This window comes from Xyrauchen texanus, chromosome 20, assembly GCF_025860055.1.
Source record: "Xyrauchen texanus isolate HMW12.3.18 chromosome 20, RBS_HiC_50CHRs, whole genome shotgun sequence".
Classification (NCBI taxonomy): domain Eukaryota; kingdom Metazoa; phylum Chordata; class Actinopteri; order Cypriniformes; family Catostomidae; genus Xyrauchen; species Xyrauchen texanus.
The window spans coordinates 24,563,140-24,578,871 of NC_068295.1; the positions used below are offsets into that span (position 1 = coordinate 24,563,140).

Consider the following 15,732-nt stretch of genomic DNA (forward strand, 5'->3'; position numbering starts at 1 on the left):
GCCAAAAGGTCAATTTTACTGGCATGTCCTTTTAAAATAAACCAATCTACAGTATGTTTGCATTTTTAATCAAAGAAATGGGAGCCTACAAAAATACGTCTTTACGTGATATGAGGTGGTCTTTAAAATCTAGGGGCAACCTTATTGTTTAAAAGGCTGACTTTTGTAAGATTATATGATTTAATAGGTATTGCTCTGTACACAGAACATACAGGAAATGAAAGACATTTGAGAGAGGCAGAATAGAGAGAAAAAGTGCTTGTGGAAAGTCGAGTGTGGGAGTTGGCTAAGAACTTTTACCAACTGGACAGCGGCCAGAGCTCCTCTGACCAGTAAGAGCAGAGGAGGGGCAGAGAGTGGTTTCAGCTTATAGCTGCAGTTCCAAATTAAATGGGCCTCCTTAGGCCAATTTTACTACGCTGCCTCTATTTCTTTCACTCTACCTCTCCGTGGCATCCCTCTTCTCTTTTATTCCTAACCTGCAGTGTCCTGTCAGACATCTAAAATAAAAGACCCAAAGAATTTCATAAATATCCTGTTAAATAAATACATCTTTTTTTTTAAACGGTGTCTTCCTTAAATTTATGAACAGCTGACTGGGCCAGCAAGCACACAATGACCGTAAATGTCACTGGGTTGTAATCAGTTTTATGTAATGACAGAATAAATGGACAGTTATACAAAAAGGAAATCTCTTCATTTACTCACCCTTATGTCATTACAAACCCTTATGTCACCATGTACTTTCATTTGATATTTTTCCATACGTTCAGCTTAACATCTTTTGTGATCCACAGAAGTCATATGGGTTTGGAACAACATAGGGGTGAGTAAATAAAGACAATGTTCATTTTGGAATCAACTACACCATTAAAGACGGTAAACCTGATGTTCCTGAGTGGTATAGTTAGAATTCAGCTCACATGCAAAATAAACAATTAAGTGATTGAATGAGTCTACTTAACATATGCTGAAACACCTGTAGGTAAAGTTTGTTTAATAGACTAATATATCTTGTAACAACAACCAGGGAGTTTTGAGCATGTTGGGTACAGGCTGATCCTTAGGGCGTAGTCTTTTAAGCATTACATTCTCATTATGAGGTTAAACAAAGTGCAAAGGGAACAACTTTGGAAGCACTTCCTTTTTAGGTGCAGCTGTTCTGTGTTTTCTGTCTCAGCTGTACTGGAGTGATAGAGAAAGTTATGAGATAATTTTAGTAGATGGCCACTGATTGGCCAGGCCATTTAGAACTCTTAAAATTCATAAAATTGACCACAATCCCCTAAAAAAAACAAATCTACAAGCAGGGAGTGAAACCCCACATAAAACAGAGTAACTAAGTACTAGTGTGGTTACAATGCAACCAAAAATATATAATTTGCTTCTGAGAAACAAACAATTTTTAGTTTAACCTTATTGAATGGCAAGATCTACTTGAACAGCCCATGGTGATATACACTCACCTAAAGGATTATTAGGAACACCATACTAATACTGTGTTTGACCCCCTTTCGCCTTCAGAACTGCCTTAATTCTACCTGGCATTGATTCAACAAGGTGCTGAAAGCATTCTTTAGAAATGTTGGCCCATATTGATAGGATAGCATCTTGCAGTTGATGGAGATTTGTGGGATGCACATCCAGGGCACCAAGCTCCCGTTCCACCACATCCCAAAGATGCTCTATTGGGTTGAGATCTGGTGACTGTGGGGGCCATTTTAGTACAGTGAACTCATTGTCATGTTCAAGAAACCAATTTGAAATGATTCGAGCTTTGTGACATGGTGCATTATCCTGCTGGAAGTAGCCATCAGAGGATGGGTACATGGTGGCCATAAAGGGATGGACATGGTCAGAAACAATGCTCAGGTAGGCCGTGGCATTTAAACTATGCCCAATTGGCACTAAGGGGCCTAAAGTGTGCCAAGAAAACATCCCCCACACCATTACACCACCACCAGCCTGCACAGTGGTAACAAGGCATGATGGATCCATGTTCTCATTCTGTTTAGGCCAAATTCTGACTCTACCATCTGAATGTCTCAACAGAAATCGAGACTCATCAGACCAGGCAACATTTTTCCAGTCTTCAACTGTCCAATTTTGGTGAGCTCTTGCAAATTGTAGCCTCTTTTTCCTATTTGTATTTGAGATGAGTTGTACCCGGTGGGGTGTTCTGCTGTTGTAGCCCATCTGCCTCAAGGTTGTGCGTGTTGTGGCTTCACAAATGCTTTGCTGCATACCTCGGTTGTAACGAGTGGTTATTTCAGGCAAAGTTGCTCTTCTATCAGCTTGAATCAGTCGGCCCATTCTCCTCTGACCTCTAGCATCAACAAGGCATTTTCGCCCACAGGACTGCCCTTTTCACACCATTCTTTGTAAACCCTAGAAATGGTTGTACGTGAAAATCCCAGTAACTGAGCAGATTGTGAAATACTCAGACCGGCCTGTCTGGCACCAACAACCATGCCACGCTCAAAATTGCTTAAATCACCTTTCTTTCCCATTCTGACATTCAGTTTGGAGTTCAGGAGATTGTCTTGACCAGGACCACACCCCTAAATGCATTGAAGCAACTGCCATGTGATTGGTTGATTAGATAATTGCATTAATGAGAAATTGAACAGGTGTTCCTAATAATCCTTTAGGTTAGTGTACTTTGTTGACGCACTTCATATTTATAAACTCAAATCACTAAACAATATACCTGTATATCCTGATTAATGAATGATGTTATTTTTTGTTTTGTTTTTATGGCCAATGCCGATATCTAGAGAGCATGGTGGCTGATGGCCATTTAAAACAATTTCAAGATGACAAATGAGACAAACAGAAAATGGCTGAAATGAAATTAACACTAACACAATATTTACAAGAAAACTGAAAATGTTAGATAGAGTTTAGTAATGATCCATTTTAGTATTGATGGAAGAAGGAAATCTCGATGACAAATCATAAAATGGTCCAATTAATCAGCAGCAAGATATATCACAAATCTGACACAGCTCAAAGTGATGGTGTAGCCTTTTAAAAGAGTTGGCTTGACTCTAAAGTGTAGTATAAACACTCTGAATGGAAATTCACGACGAATCCTAGAGGGTGTGTGGATGTGTGCACGGGCTGGGTCAAGCTCAGGCCAGCTGCATCATGATGTGCCTCTGCTACTATACGGCGCACTGCCTCCAACAACAGCATTCATTCACATAGCCTGTGTTCAAAAGACTTGCGCGCGCGCGCGCGCACACATTTATCACAGGATATTTGAAGACTTGGCATTGAACAAGTATCAAGTAAACCAGAGCCAAAGACAAGCACTTAAGGGGTCAGATGAGTTGAAACATTAGTAAGCATGAGTTAACAGTGATGACTTACAGGTATGTAGGTAAACTAATGCGTCTCGGCACAAAAACAAGTGGGATCCAATTGTTTTTTTTTTCTCCCCAATTTGGAATTCCCAATGCCCTCCAAGTCCTCATGGTAGGGTAGTGACTCGCCTCAATCCAATTGGCAGAGGATGAATCTCAGTTGCCTCAGCATCTGAGACGGTCAATTCACACATCGTATCATGTGGCTTGTTGAGACCTAGCATGTGTGGAGGCTGCATCCACGCACATCTCACCACATGCCCCACCAAGAGCGAATCACATTATAGGAACCATGAGGAGGTTACCCCATGTGACTCTACCCTCCCTAACAACCGGGCCAATTTGGTTGCTTAGGAGACCTGGCTGGAGTAACTCAGCACACCCTGGATTCAAACTTGTGACTTGAGTGGTAGTCAGCATGTTTACTCACTGAGCTATCCAGGTCCCCTGGGATACAATTTTATGAATGATGATGATGATGATTTTCAAATCGCATCACTTATAACTAGATGATGTACATGTTTGGTCATGGTAAATGCTTTTGGTGGATGTGTTGGAAGTCTTTGGTTACTCACCTATCTGCAGAGGGTCTTTCACAGCTCTCACCCTATAGAGCTGCTCACCACGCTGAAACTCATCAGGGCTACCATTAGCCAAACATGAGTATAATCTGAAAAGACAGGGAGGAGAAATTGATTAATAAGAGCAGTAATTTAAGTATTCAACAGGTCATCTTGTAATTTTGTAAACTTAAACGATACTCTGGCAATGTTGAGATTTCAAAATGAAGCTTTAAGGAATGTTCCGGGTCCAATACAAGTAAAACTCATTCGACAGCATTGGTGACACAATGTTAATTATCAAAAACTCCTTTTCTTTAAAATAAATAAATAAAATCTGGATTCCTGTGAGATGGAAGTGAATGGGGCCAATCCATAAACATTAAAATAGTCAACGTTTCAAAAGTATAGCCACAAGATAAAGTCAAAAAAATGTTTTGTGGTAATCAACATATGCTGTCGATTGAGCTAAACTAGTTTGAACCTAAAATATTCCTTTAAAAGTTAACTAATAAGATATTAAGTTCTGACAAATTTAATAGAATTTGATCCTAACTGAAATCGACATTGCTACTGGTCACAGACAAAATAGGTTCCTAGAGTCAAGATATTTCTGTAATACCCTAGGTTGTCCACTTCCACTCACTATAAATGTATACACAATTTTAAAAACCACAGATGATAATATAGTTCCTGCACACACACAAAGCTGTTATAAAGGCTGTAAGGTTTCACCTGATGTCCTCTTCATTCTCTGGGAAGCTCCAGTAGGCGATTCTTAACTGTAGCTGCTCAGGAACAGGAGGATAGACCTTTTCCACAACCTCAAATGGAATATGGAATGCCACCTGCTTGGCTGACAGCTCCACCAGTGGGATGACTTGTCCATCTATGAAAGGAATGCAATCAGACTATTTGCTTGTGCTTGATGCGGTTGTGGCTGCAGGTGAACTACATTGAAAAGCAACTACATTGAAATAATCAATGGAAGAAATTCAAATGCCCCAAATAAAATCTTAATCTGAAATAAGATTTACCAGAAATATCACTCAAAGGCAACTAGATCAGTATGTTTAAAATAAAGATCAAATAATTTTTGGGGCCAATCCATAAACATTAAAAAACCCACTGTTTTATAGGTATAGCCACAACACAAGCAATATGCAAGTTAACATGATTTTATAGGTTTCTAACCTTTTCTGTGTAAAGTTTTATCTAATTTTACAACTTTGTTGCTATAATGATGTTAACCCTAAAACAACCATATGATCCAATGATTTAAACAACTTTACAGCTCAAATAATACAACATTTTAACAAAAGAATTCATGTTAGGGCTTTAATAAGCTTCATATTTCCTTTTTTTTGAAGAAAAACAAAAATTATTTTGTTCTGGTAATTAACATTATGCCACAAATGCTGTAGATTGAACTTAACTTATATTGAACCCGAAACATTACTTTAACCATGCTCAACCATAGTGGTACAATTGCTTCAATATATGCCGACACACGATTGTCAATTTGCCAAAGCAGCTAATTTTTTTCTGGGTAGCAGGCAAAGTTTACTATGGTGATGTTAATGCAATTTCATTTTTAAAAAGGTAGCACATGTTTGGTGAATTTCAATGATTTTATGATGATGGCGTAACTAGTAAATACATTTTTCTACATACCTTTAGGTCAGGGAGGTAGATTACATTTGCTAGCTCATTAAAACTCTATCATTATATTACTCGTATTGGCCTATATTTTGTCAATACAATTTCATTTTTAGCCAAGTCTGGGAACTTTTACCATCCTGTGTGTACATGTCCAGTGGCATGCAGAACCAGCAAATGATGGTAATGGTAAACCGTTTTCTCTTTTTGCGACATGGATGTGTCTTTTATGTGCTTTAGCAGAGTAAAAACAAGGAAAAAAGCAGTCCTAAAAACTGAAATTTGCAATAATCCTTCATAGCGCACTTGCTCCAATGGTACCTCTCACGCCATAGCCCACTGACTTATTTATTATGCCATCTGCCCCGGATCAGCACGAAATGGCACGGTTTCGCATCGAGAACCGTTGGACAAAGTGGAAAAGTAGCAATACATTTACAAGCCACTCAATGTGTTTAAGTTAAACTCAGCAAAAAAGAAATGTCCCTTTTTTGGGACACAGAATTTTAAAGATAATTTTGTAAAAATCTAAATAACTTTACAGATCATTATTTTTTAAGGGTTTAAACAAAGTTTTCCATGCTTGTTCAATGAACTATAAACAATTAATGAACATACACCTGTAGAACGGTTGATGAGACACTAACAGCTAACAGATGGCAGGCAATTAAGGTCACAGTTATAAAACTTAGGACACTAAAGAGACCTTTCTACTGACTCTGGAAAAACAACAAAAGAAAGATGCCCAAGGTCCCTGCTCATCTGCATGAATGTGCATTAGGCATGCTGCATGGAGGCATCAGGACTGCAGATGTGGCCAGGGCAATAAAGTGCAATGTTCGTACTGTGAGACGCCGAAGACAGCACTACAGGGAGACAGCTGATCGTCCTCGCAGTGGCAGACCACGTGTAAAAACATCTGCACAGGATCTGTACATATCACACCTGCGGGACAACTACTGCCCAAGTTACACCAGGACCGCACAATCCCTCCATCAGTGCTCAGACTGACCGCAATAGGCTGAGAGAGGCTGGACTGAGGGCTTGTAGGCCTGTTGTAAGGCAGGTCCTTACCAGACATCGCCGGCAACAACGTCGCCTATGGGCACAAACCCACCTTCGCTGGACCAGACAGGACTGGCAAAAAGTGCTCTTCACTGACGAGTCTCGGTTATGTCGCACCGGGGTGATGGTCAAACTTGCATTTATCGTCGAAGTAATGACCGTTACACAGAGGCCTGTAATCTGGAGGTGGAGGGTCCGTTATGGTCTGGGGTGGAGTGACAAAGCATCATCGGACTGAGCTTGTTGTCATTGCAGGCAATTTCAACACTGTGCGTTACAGGGAATACATTCTCCTCCCTCATGTGGTACCCTTCCTGTAGGCTCATCCTGACATGACCCTCCAGCATGACAATGGCACCAGCCATACTGCTCGCTGTTTGCGTTCTCCTGCAAGACAGGAATGTCAGTGCTCTGCTATGGCCAGCAAAGAGCCCGGATCTCAATATCTTTGAGCACGTCTGTGACCTGCTGGATCGGAGGGTGAGGGCTAGGGCCATATGAAATATTGGGGGGGATGTGGCTAAGGTGGTAGAGCGGGTTGGCGCTTACATTCCCGGCCCACATGACTCCACATGCCGAGGTGTCCTTGGGCAAGACATGAAACCCCAAGTTGCTCCCAATGACAGGCTAGCGTTGCATGGCAGCTCTGCAGTCATTGGTGTGCGATTGTGTGTGTGTGAATGGGTGAAAGAGTTCACAGTGTAAAGAGCTTTGAGAATATAAACCATTCCCCCAGAAATGTCTGGGAATTTGCAAGTGCCTTGGTGGAAGAGTGGGGTAACATCTTCTCAGTCTATGAGGAGGAGATGCACTGCAGTACTTAAATGCAGCTGGTGGCCACACCAGATACTGACTGTTACTTTTGACCCTGCTTTGTTCAGGGACACAATTATTCCATTTCTGTTAGTCACATGTATGAGAAACTTGTTCAGTTTATATCTTATTTGTTGAATGTTCATACAAATATTTACACATTAAGTTTGCTGAAAATAAAAGCAGTTGAAAATGAAAGGACATTTCTTTTTTATGTTTGATTTTTTAGTTTATTTGACATCAAACGCACACCAAAAAAACAGTTCAAACAATCAATTTCAGATGTGGAGAGAAGGCCTTAGAATTAAAAATTAGGTTTAAGACCTCAGGAAACCTATTTTGTTCCAAAGCTAGACTGTTCAAACACATTTAAGGCTGAATAGAGAAAACAGGACAGCTGCCAACAGGGACTAAACACTGTCCAGTGAGAGATGGGGGTTCCAGTCTCCTGCAGGTTCCTGGATTCAGGACACCACTTTTCTACAGACAAAGATAATAGTTGCCAAGCTGCAAGCTATGAAAAACAGTCCTTCAAGAGCAACTTCAGGATATTTGTGCCTAAAGCCTAAAAGTGAATTTAGCCACAGGTTTTAGAGGCAGCTTTCATTCACATAAGGGGAAGCAAGGAGAGGAAAATAAATCCCTAATGGAAGATTGCTCCCAAGTGATGGGCTGACTGCTGTCATGTTGCTACAGTGCTTGCAATTCTACAAATCTCTTTTTTCAATGGAGTAAATTATCAGACATATAACCTAACGTTATTTTCGGTAATAAACTTCAGGGCTAAACTGACACATACACATCTCATTAGATGTTACCAAGCTCCATCTGAAATGAACACCAACATCAGGAGGTCATTATCATAACATATCTTGGGGCAATGTCATTGTAGTCTACTGCACTCTTAAGTCAACTTAAGGCTAGATCTCACATTACATTTGCTGAGACAGTGCACTGATGCCCAACAACATGCTTGATCATACCCCTTAAAAGAAATAGTTCACCAAAAATTGACAATTCTGTAATTTTTTCACCTTCATGTTGTTCCAAGACATATTACTTTCTTTCTTCCATGGAACACAAAGGAAACATTCGGCAGTGTGTTAGTCTCGGTCACTCAAAATTCACATTTGTTGCATCTTTTTTTGTTCCATACAATGCCAGTGAATGGTGCCCACAAATTTGAAAGTTCAAAAAGCAGATAAAGGCAGCATTCCTTACTCAAACAGACTTGAGCAGCACTGTCATGGCTATCGGAGTGTGGGGAATACTGGCATATTGTAGTAAGACAACAAACTTGATTCAGCAGTTAAGGATGATGCAGTGGGTGATGTATGGATAATATGAAAAGTTTGTGTACTGTCCTGTTTATGTGGCGTTTCACATGCAACAAGGCAAAGGGAAAACAGCGCGAGCTGTTAAATGTATTATCGTTCATGGCGACAGCTTCTCGGTCTCCGCCGGTCATAGGCATCTCAGTAAAAACAGGAGTTACAAGATGTGGCGTAACTCAAACATCTTTATTAAATATCTCCTGATTAAACGACATTAACAATAGTAAAACACATAGAGTCCAGAAACATGCTGTGTCTGCTTTCCTTTCATCTCTTCATCTCATGCTACGTTCCCACCAGAAGCCTGCGGTCGGCTAAGGATCGTCGCCTTGTCGTACCAAAACAAAGAGGCACCAAAACACTTTCCCGGACTTTCAATTTCATCATACCACGGCGGTGGAATGACCTTCCCAACTCAATCCGGGAAGCTAACTCACTCTCCATCTTCAAAAAACGGCTAAAAACACATCTTTTCCAAAAGCACTTAACCGGTCACTAAAAAATTTTTTTTTAAAAAAATAAAATAAAAATAAAAAATTATTTACATTTCTTGTTGCACTTAAATCTGTTTTGTATACTATTATGATGATAGTGAAACTTTGTAATATGGCACTGTTTGTACCACTGTCTCCCTAAGAAGATTCGCTGATGTTCCTCCTCTTTTGTAAGTTGCTTTGGATAAAAGCGTCTGCCAAATGAATAAATGTAAATGTAAATGAGAAAGCGTGTGTTTCCCTCATTAAAGTTCAAACAGCATCAAGTGAAAACTATAAATACAATCATCCAACTAAATGAAAAGGCAGGAAAGAAATGTATAAAAGGTAATAATTATTTATACAATATTAAAATACCACAATATAATGTAGCCCTATTAAATATAATGCCAAAATAAAATGAGAAATAATAATATTATATGAAACAATGTCAGAAATGTCACATTAAGTTCAATTGAACTAATAGGTTATAATTTTGCCTTCAGTTTGACACAAAGCTTCATGTTTTTTTATATAGTGCTATCTATCTTAATATAGTGAATATTTTGGCAAATATTACTTGTTTTAATGTCTTATTAAAAAAACTTTTTGTCAGCAGAAACTAGGCAAAGTGATATTACTGGGAAGAGGGAAATTCAATTAATAGTTAGCGTGCAGAAAGCTAACATATAGCCAGTTATGACAGAGACCTGAAAAATTCGAAAAGGTGAAATTATCTGTATTTGGATCGGTATCGGTCGATATGGTGACAGAAAGATCAGTGATTGGTATTAGCTGTAAAAATCTTGATCCCTATTAAATACTTGAACAACACTACACCATTATCAGACACTCATATAATCAACAGCCAGTTTAAAAAAAGATGAGACGGTAAACTACCTTGGTGACAGATTAAACAGACCACAAGAAGCTAAAATAATACGTTACACAGACAGTGGGTGTCAGAGACAAAAACCACACTGGGGACATGTGAATCATTAAAGGTAAGCTACTACCAACAAACTGCTGCTCAGCAACAATTAAATGTTAGTGAGTGTGTGATAGATCCCAATGAATCAGGTGGTACACTCTTAGCCAGATTTGGCTGACTACACCATGGTGACCAATAGAGGAAGAGTTAACATAAGCTGCTAGACGGCTTTGTCTTTTGTTAGCCAGTGAATAGGTGAAACAACCTCTCAAGCAAGGTCTGCCGTGCCACTGCTCCTAACCCTACTGTCTGACAACCAGAGAACAAAGACACCCAGCTCACAGTGAGCTATATACACAGCCACGTCTGAGTGAACGCATTCTCTGTTCCAGCGGCAAGAAAACGGCTTTGGGCACGTGAAATACCTCCGATTTACTTTTAGAACTGATCCGGATAAAAAAACCAATGGGATTTGGTGTCTCAAACTGGGATGTGCAAGATCACGCAGCATTAAGCAGATTGATCAAATGTTTTTTTTTTTTTGCACAAGACAAAGCTCTTCTTACAAACCTCTGCTATACTCTACCCCAACCCCCCCCCCCCCAACCCCCACAACACTCACCACACAAATCTGCAACTTTACACATGCACAGCATAGGGCCATTGGTGGCCAGTAGTTTTAGTAGCATAAGTAGTCAAGAGCCTGACTAAATAACTGAACTGCCATCTAACTGTTATATAAACACATTTATAAGTCAGAAAGTTGTGCTACAATGACTATGCTTTTAGTCTTAGTTAGACATAAATCAGTCTTGAAGAATTAAAGGGAATATTCCAGGTTCAATACAAGTTAAGCTCAATTGACAGCATTTGTGGCATAATGTTGATTACCACAAAAAATAATTTCGACTTGTCCCTCCTTTTCTTCTCTCCTCTTTTCTCCCCAATTTGGAATGCCCAATTCCCAGTGAGCTCAAAGTCCTTGTGGTGGTGTAGTGACGCCTCAATCCAGGTGGCGGAGGACAAATCTCAGTTTCTTCCATGTCCAAGACAGTCAATCCACGCATTTTATCACATGGCTTGTTGCGCATAGCACATGTGGAGGCCCACACTATTCTCTGCGTCATCCACGCACAACTCGCCATGTGCCCCACCAAGAGCGAGAACCACACATTATAGACCACGAGGAGGTTACCCCCCCATGTGACGCTACCCTCCCTAGCAACCGGGCCAATTTGGTAGCTTAGGAGACCTGGCTGGAGTCACTCAGCACATCCTGGATTCGAACTCGCGACTCCAGGGGTGGTAGTCAGAGTCAATAATCGCTGAGCTACACAGGCCCTCTGTGCAGTGGGCCACTAGGGGGTGCCCAAAAAATCATTTTTTTATTTATTTTTTTTTTTATTTTAAGTGTAAACATTTTGACATTTTTTGTCATTATTACAGTTTCGTTTAGAAATCCTTAGATTAATCACAACTATTTTATTGTATTGACAGCCATAGTAAGAAATAAAAAAACATAAAAAATATTTTGCATATGATTATATATATATTATAATATGTTTATTTTTTGGGTTGTAATTCACAATTCTCTGTAAAGCTACTTTGAAACAATATTTATTGCTTTTTTGTAAACTTTTAGAAATTTATTCGATTAGTGCTTTTCACAATAAAATAAATGTTTTATTAGAGCGGTCAGAATTAACACGCTAATCCATGCAATTTATTAAAGTGTAACGCATTAATTTTTCTTAATCGCAATTAACACATTTTCCATTAATACAACAAAAAGACTGGTGTGAAGGGTGGAACCTTTGTAATGTGTTCGCCCAGAGTCATTACACTCACAAACACGCCACAGCACCAGAGCCTTTCTAACAAGTAGAACCTACAAGCTTAGCATAAAATAGCATTACATGCTAGTTGACCATTACGTTCTCTCCTATGATAGAGCCGTGGAGGTTATCTCAGTAAATAAAAGAATCAGGGGCCTGGGTAGCTCGGAGAGTAGATTCTCATGGGTTAACCTCCTCATGGTCGCTATAATGTGTGGTTCTCGCAATTGGTGGGTCACGTGGAGAGTTGTGCGTGGATGCCGCTGAGAATAGTGTGGGTCTCCACACGCGCTACGTCTCCACGTTTACGCGCTTCAACAAGCCACATGATAAGATGCGTGGATTGACGGTTTCAGGCATGGAGGCAACTGAGAAGCCACCTCCACCACCATGAGGACTTAAAGAGCGCATTGGGTATTCCAAATTGGGGAGGAAAAAAAATTAAAAATAGCGCTTCCCTGTCAGTGATAAAATGGAGAAAGGACATCTTAACACTATTTGATGTACAAAACAAACACAGATGTGATTTGTGATAGAAATCAAGTATTTTCCAGCCTATGTAAGACACGTTTTAATTAACACAGAAGCACACCAAATCTTAACTATCACGAAAATGCAGAATGAGACATTTTTGTTTGAAAGGACTTTTCATGGTGAGTTTAAAGCTGCGCAAGATGCTTGGGTTGACGCCCTGACACAAATCATGAACGCAGCTTCACAATTGCTGTGATAAAGCGGATTGCCACAGTCTACCGGCAGATTAATATTGTGGAGGATGACAGTTTAAGAGATTTAATGCCCACTGCAATGAATATGCAACCTATGTGGGGGGAATATGCAACTAGTTTTTTCAAACTCCTACTTAGACTTTGGGAAACATTTAATCTTAGTAGGTGATTCTTTAGTGCATTGTCTTTATATCTTTGAACGCTTTGTTTGAAAATGTTAATAAAGCATTACATTGCTACATATCGTTTTGTTTTCTTTCCTATGATGGGAAAAAATATTTTAACAAGAATATTTATTCAACTTTTAAAATCTGTGATTAATCGCAACATACTACAAAAAATTATGCGATTAATTGCGATCAAATACATTTATCGACTGACAGCACTATTTACATATTATTATAACATATTATTTTTTACATTAAATTGAAAATGTTTGTCTTTGGCTATAAATGTCTAACATCATAAACATAGTATCACTCCAACATAAGATACACTCTCAACTTAATAACAGTAAGTAAATATTTTCCAGATAATAATTGAAACCATTTATTTTGGCTTTAGTACAATGACAATATAAAATGCAATTTTTACATTTAGCAAATAAGAGGTCTTTATAATATTATGTTTACTACTTTTCTTACACAGGGGGTCCCTTGCATAGGGCTCATCAAATTTGAGTGTCTTTGGTATGAGAAATGTTGATAACCCATAAATGGACATAACTTTACACAGAAAAGGTTAGTAAGCACTTTTACACTAAAACCGTTAACACACATATTGTGGCTTTACTTTTGAAACTGAGTATTTCGATGTTTACGGATTGGCCCCATTAACTTCCACTGTAAGTGCCTCCGTCTAACAAAGACTTTTGCTGTTTTTAAAGAAAAGGCACAAGTCGAAATGAATTTTTGTGGTAATTAACATTATGCCACAAATGCTGTCCATTGAGTTTAACTTGTATTGAAGAATATCGATTTTACGTACTATAATGTTCAATTTAAGTAACAAAGAGATCAATAGAAAAGTGAAACCACAATTTAAAATGATATTTTTCTGTATTTCTAGTTTACAGACTTGGTGGGAAGTGTTTTAGTCCAAGTTTTAACCAAGGATCACAATAGGGTTATGAAGGGGGTATGTTTTGACTTGGAAGCTTAGAACAGGAAAAGTCACGTGACAGTGTCATCCATAGTTAAGTATACACTCTTAAGGTCAAAGGTGCAGTCAAGCCAAGGCGCGGTGTGATCGCATTAAATGACAGCACACAAACCACTTCACAACTCACAAGTGAGGTCTTTGTATTACCTTTAATCTTCACAGTGGGTGAATTTGGACCGGCAGACTGTTTCCTCCATCCTCTCCAGTTCTGGCACAGACTTTCTGCCTCTGATATGAATGAGCAAAGAGAGTCTTCCTCAAAACGGTCCGAGTCTTCGAAGGAGAACCTCTCTCCGTCTTCCCACTCAGCGAACATCAGTTCCATTACATTCGCTGTGTGCGGATATCACGGAGACCTGAAGCCTTTAAGCTAAATGTTCTTATTTGCTTTTGTTGTTTTGACAGAGTGACACTTGCACTCAGGCAAGTTACAGCAGGGGGAGGGGAAGCTCAAGCTAAACCAACCAAAGCGTGCAAAGGAGCTCGGAGTAGTCCCACAAGAAAATCACTCTTTCTTTCAAAAATATGTCAGAATGGAGCACTTGCAAATCGCTGCGGTCACAAGTGGAGTTCATCCATGGTTTGAGTGAAAATGTGCTCTTATTCTTTTGTTGGAGATGTTCAGAGGTCTAGTTTGTGAGAAAAGTGACAACCCATATTTAAACGTTCAATTAACACAGTGTTATCAAATATATCTCTTGTGTCAAATAAGTGGTCTCTTACATAGTTAAATGTGACTACGAGTTCCTTCCCAATGCTGACTCAAGGGACAAAAACACTCCAAAGATGGTTGGACTTCTGGATGAGGTATGAAATAATAAAATAAATAAGCCCCCTCAAAACAACCAACTCTCCAGTAGTCTTGCTTTTCTCAAGTTCAAAAACTACATAGCAAGCTGTGTTATCTGACAGCACGAGCTGTAGTCCCTCACTTGCATGTAAACATATGTTAGTGAAGTTTCGGGGGTTTTGTGAGGCATAAGTTCTTCATTTTTACTCTAATTCTAATTTAAACCTCCTCTCCTCTGTTTGTCCTATCAGCTGGGTATCGAGTCCCACAGCAGCTCCACGGCTAACAAAACAAGAGAAGGATAACGGGTCCCTAAATAAACCTGGTGAAACTCAGTGGGTTTATTTCTTTTAAATGAGACCGTATCACAGTAGTTAACACATTTGAACCCAAAACAACCCAGTTGCAATTATTTTATTTCGACCCCCACTGTTCGAGGTAGCTCAGCTAACTCCGAGAAGCTAGTTGGTTAACGTGCTAGCTTTCCGGCTAGCTCGAAATCACAAACACGACCAAATAAGCTGACATCACCCGCAGACACGACCTGTGCCGTGTACTTATATACAACCTGAGGGAATAACGCCGTTTCAATGTTTTGGCACGAAAGCCTTGGTCCCTACTCCGAATCTTTTCGAGCCACTTCTTATCCAAAACAAACAAGTGACCAGTGCTTTTATCGCAGCATTGTGTCTCAATGTCTCTTCATAGAAAAGTCAGACAAGCAAACTGCAGATCTGACCGCTCGACCAGGCCAGACGTCCATCCAAGGCAAACATATTTAATGTTCTTTATGCCACATCAAGAATGGCATATTCTTGTCCTTTGTATGTAAAAGCTTGTCATCCACTCGTCTTGTCGTGCAACCGGCCGGTTCTTGTCTAGTTTTCCGTTTATAAATTCCTCTCTCAATCCCCACGACGAACTCCCGGCAGTCACCGCTCTCTGGATCCAACGTCTTCCTAAAGCCGACAATTTGGAATCGAGAGCCCCCTGTTCTCTCTGTCCTGTCCCCCTC

The 15,732-nt window shown here is 39.7% G+C and overlaps 1 protein-coding gene across 2 annotated transcripts in view; it reads right to left on the minus strand.

Annotated features, from left to right (window-relative positions):
• The window catches only part of zswim8 (zinc finger, SWIM-type containing 8), a 69,065-nt gene extending 53,333 nt beyond the window's left edge, over nt 1-15,732 (minus strand). The window contains exons 1-4 of one of the 2 annotated variants that reach the window (XM_052150514.1): nt 14,651-15,732; nt 14,075-14,556; nt 4,664-4,817; nt 3,944-4,038 (exon numbers count right to left, since the gene is read on the minus strand). In XM_052150514.1, the coding sequence (XP_052006474.1) occupies nt 3,944-4,038; nt 4,664-4,817; nt 14,075-14,252 (427 nt within the window). In that variant the 5' untranslated portion in view covers nt 14,253-14,556; nt 14,651-15,732. Of the gene's footprint in view, nt 1-3,943; nt 4,039-4,663; nt 4,818-14,074 lie in introns of both variants that reach the window. The other variant, XM_052150515.1, reaches the window with a different exon arrangement.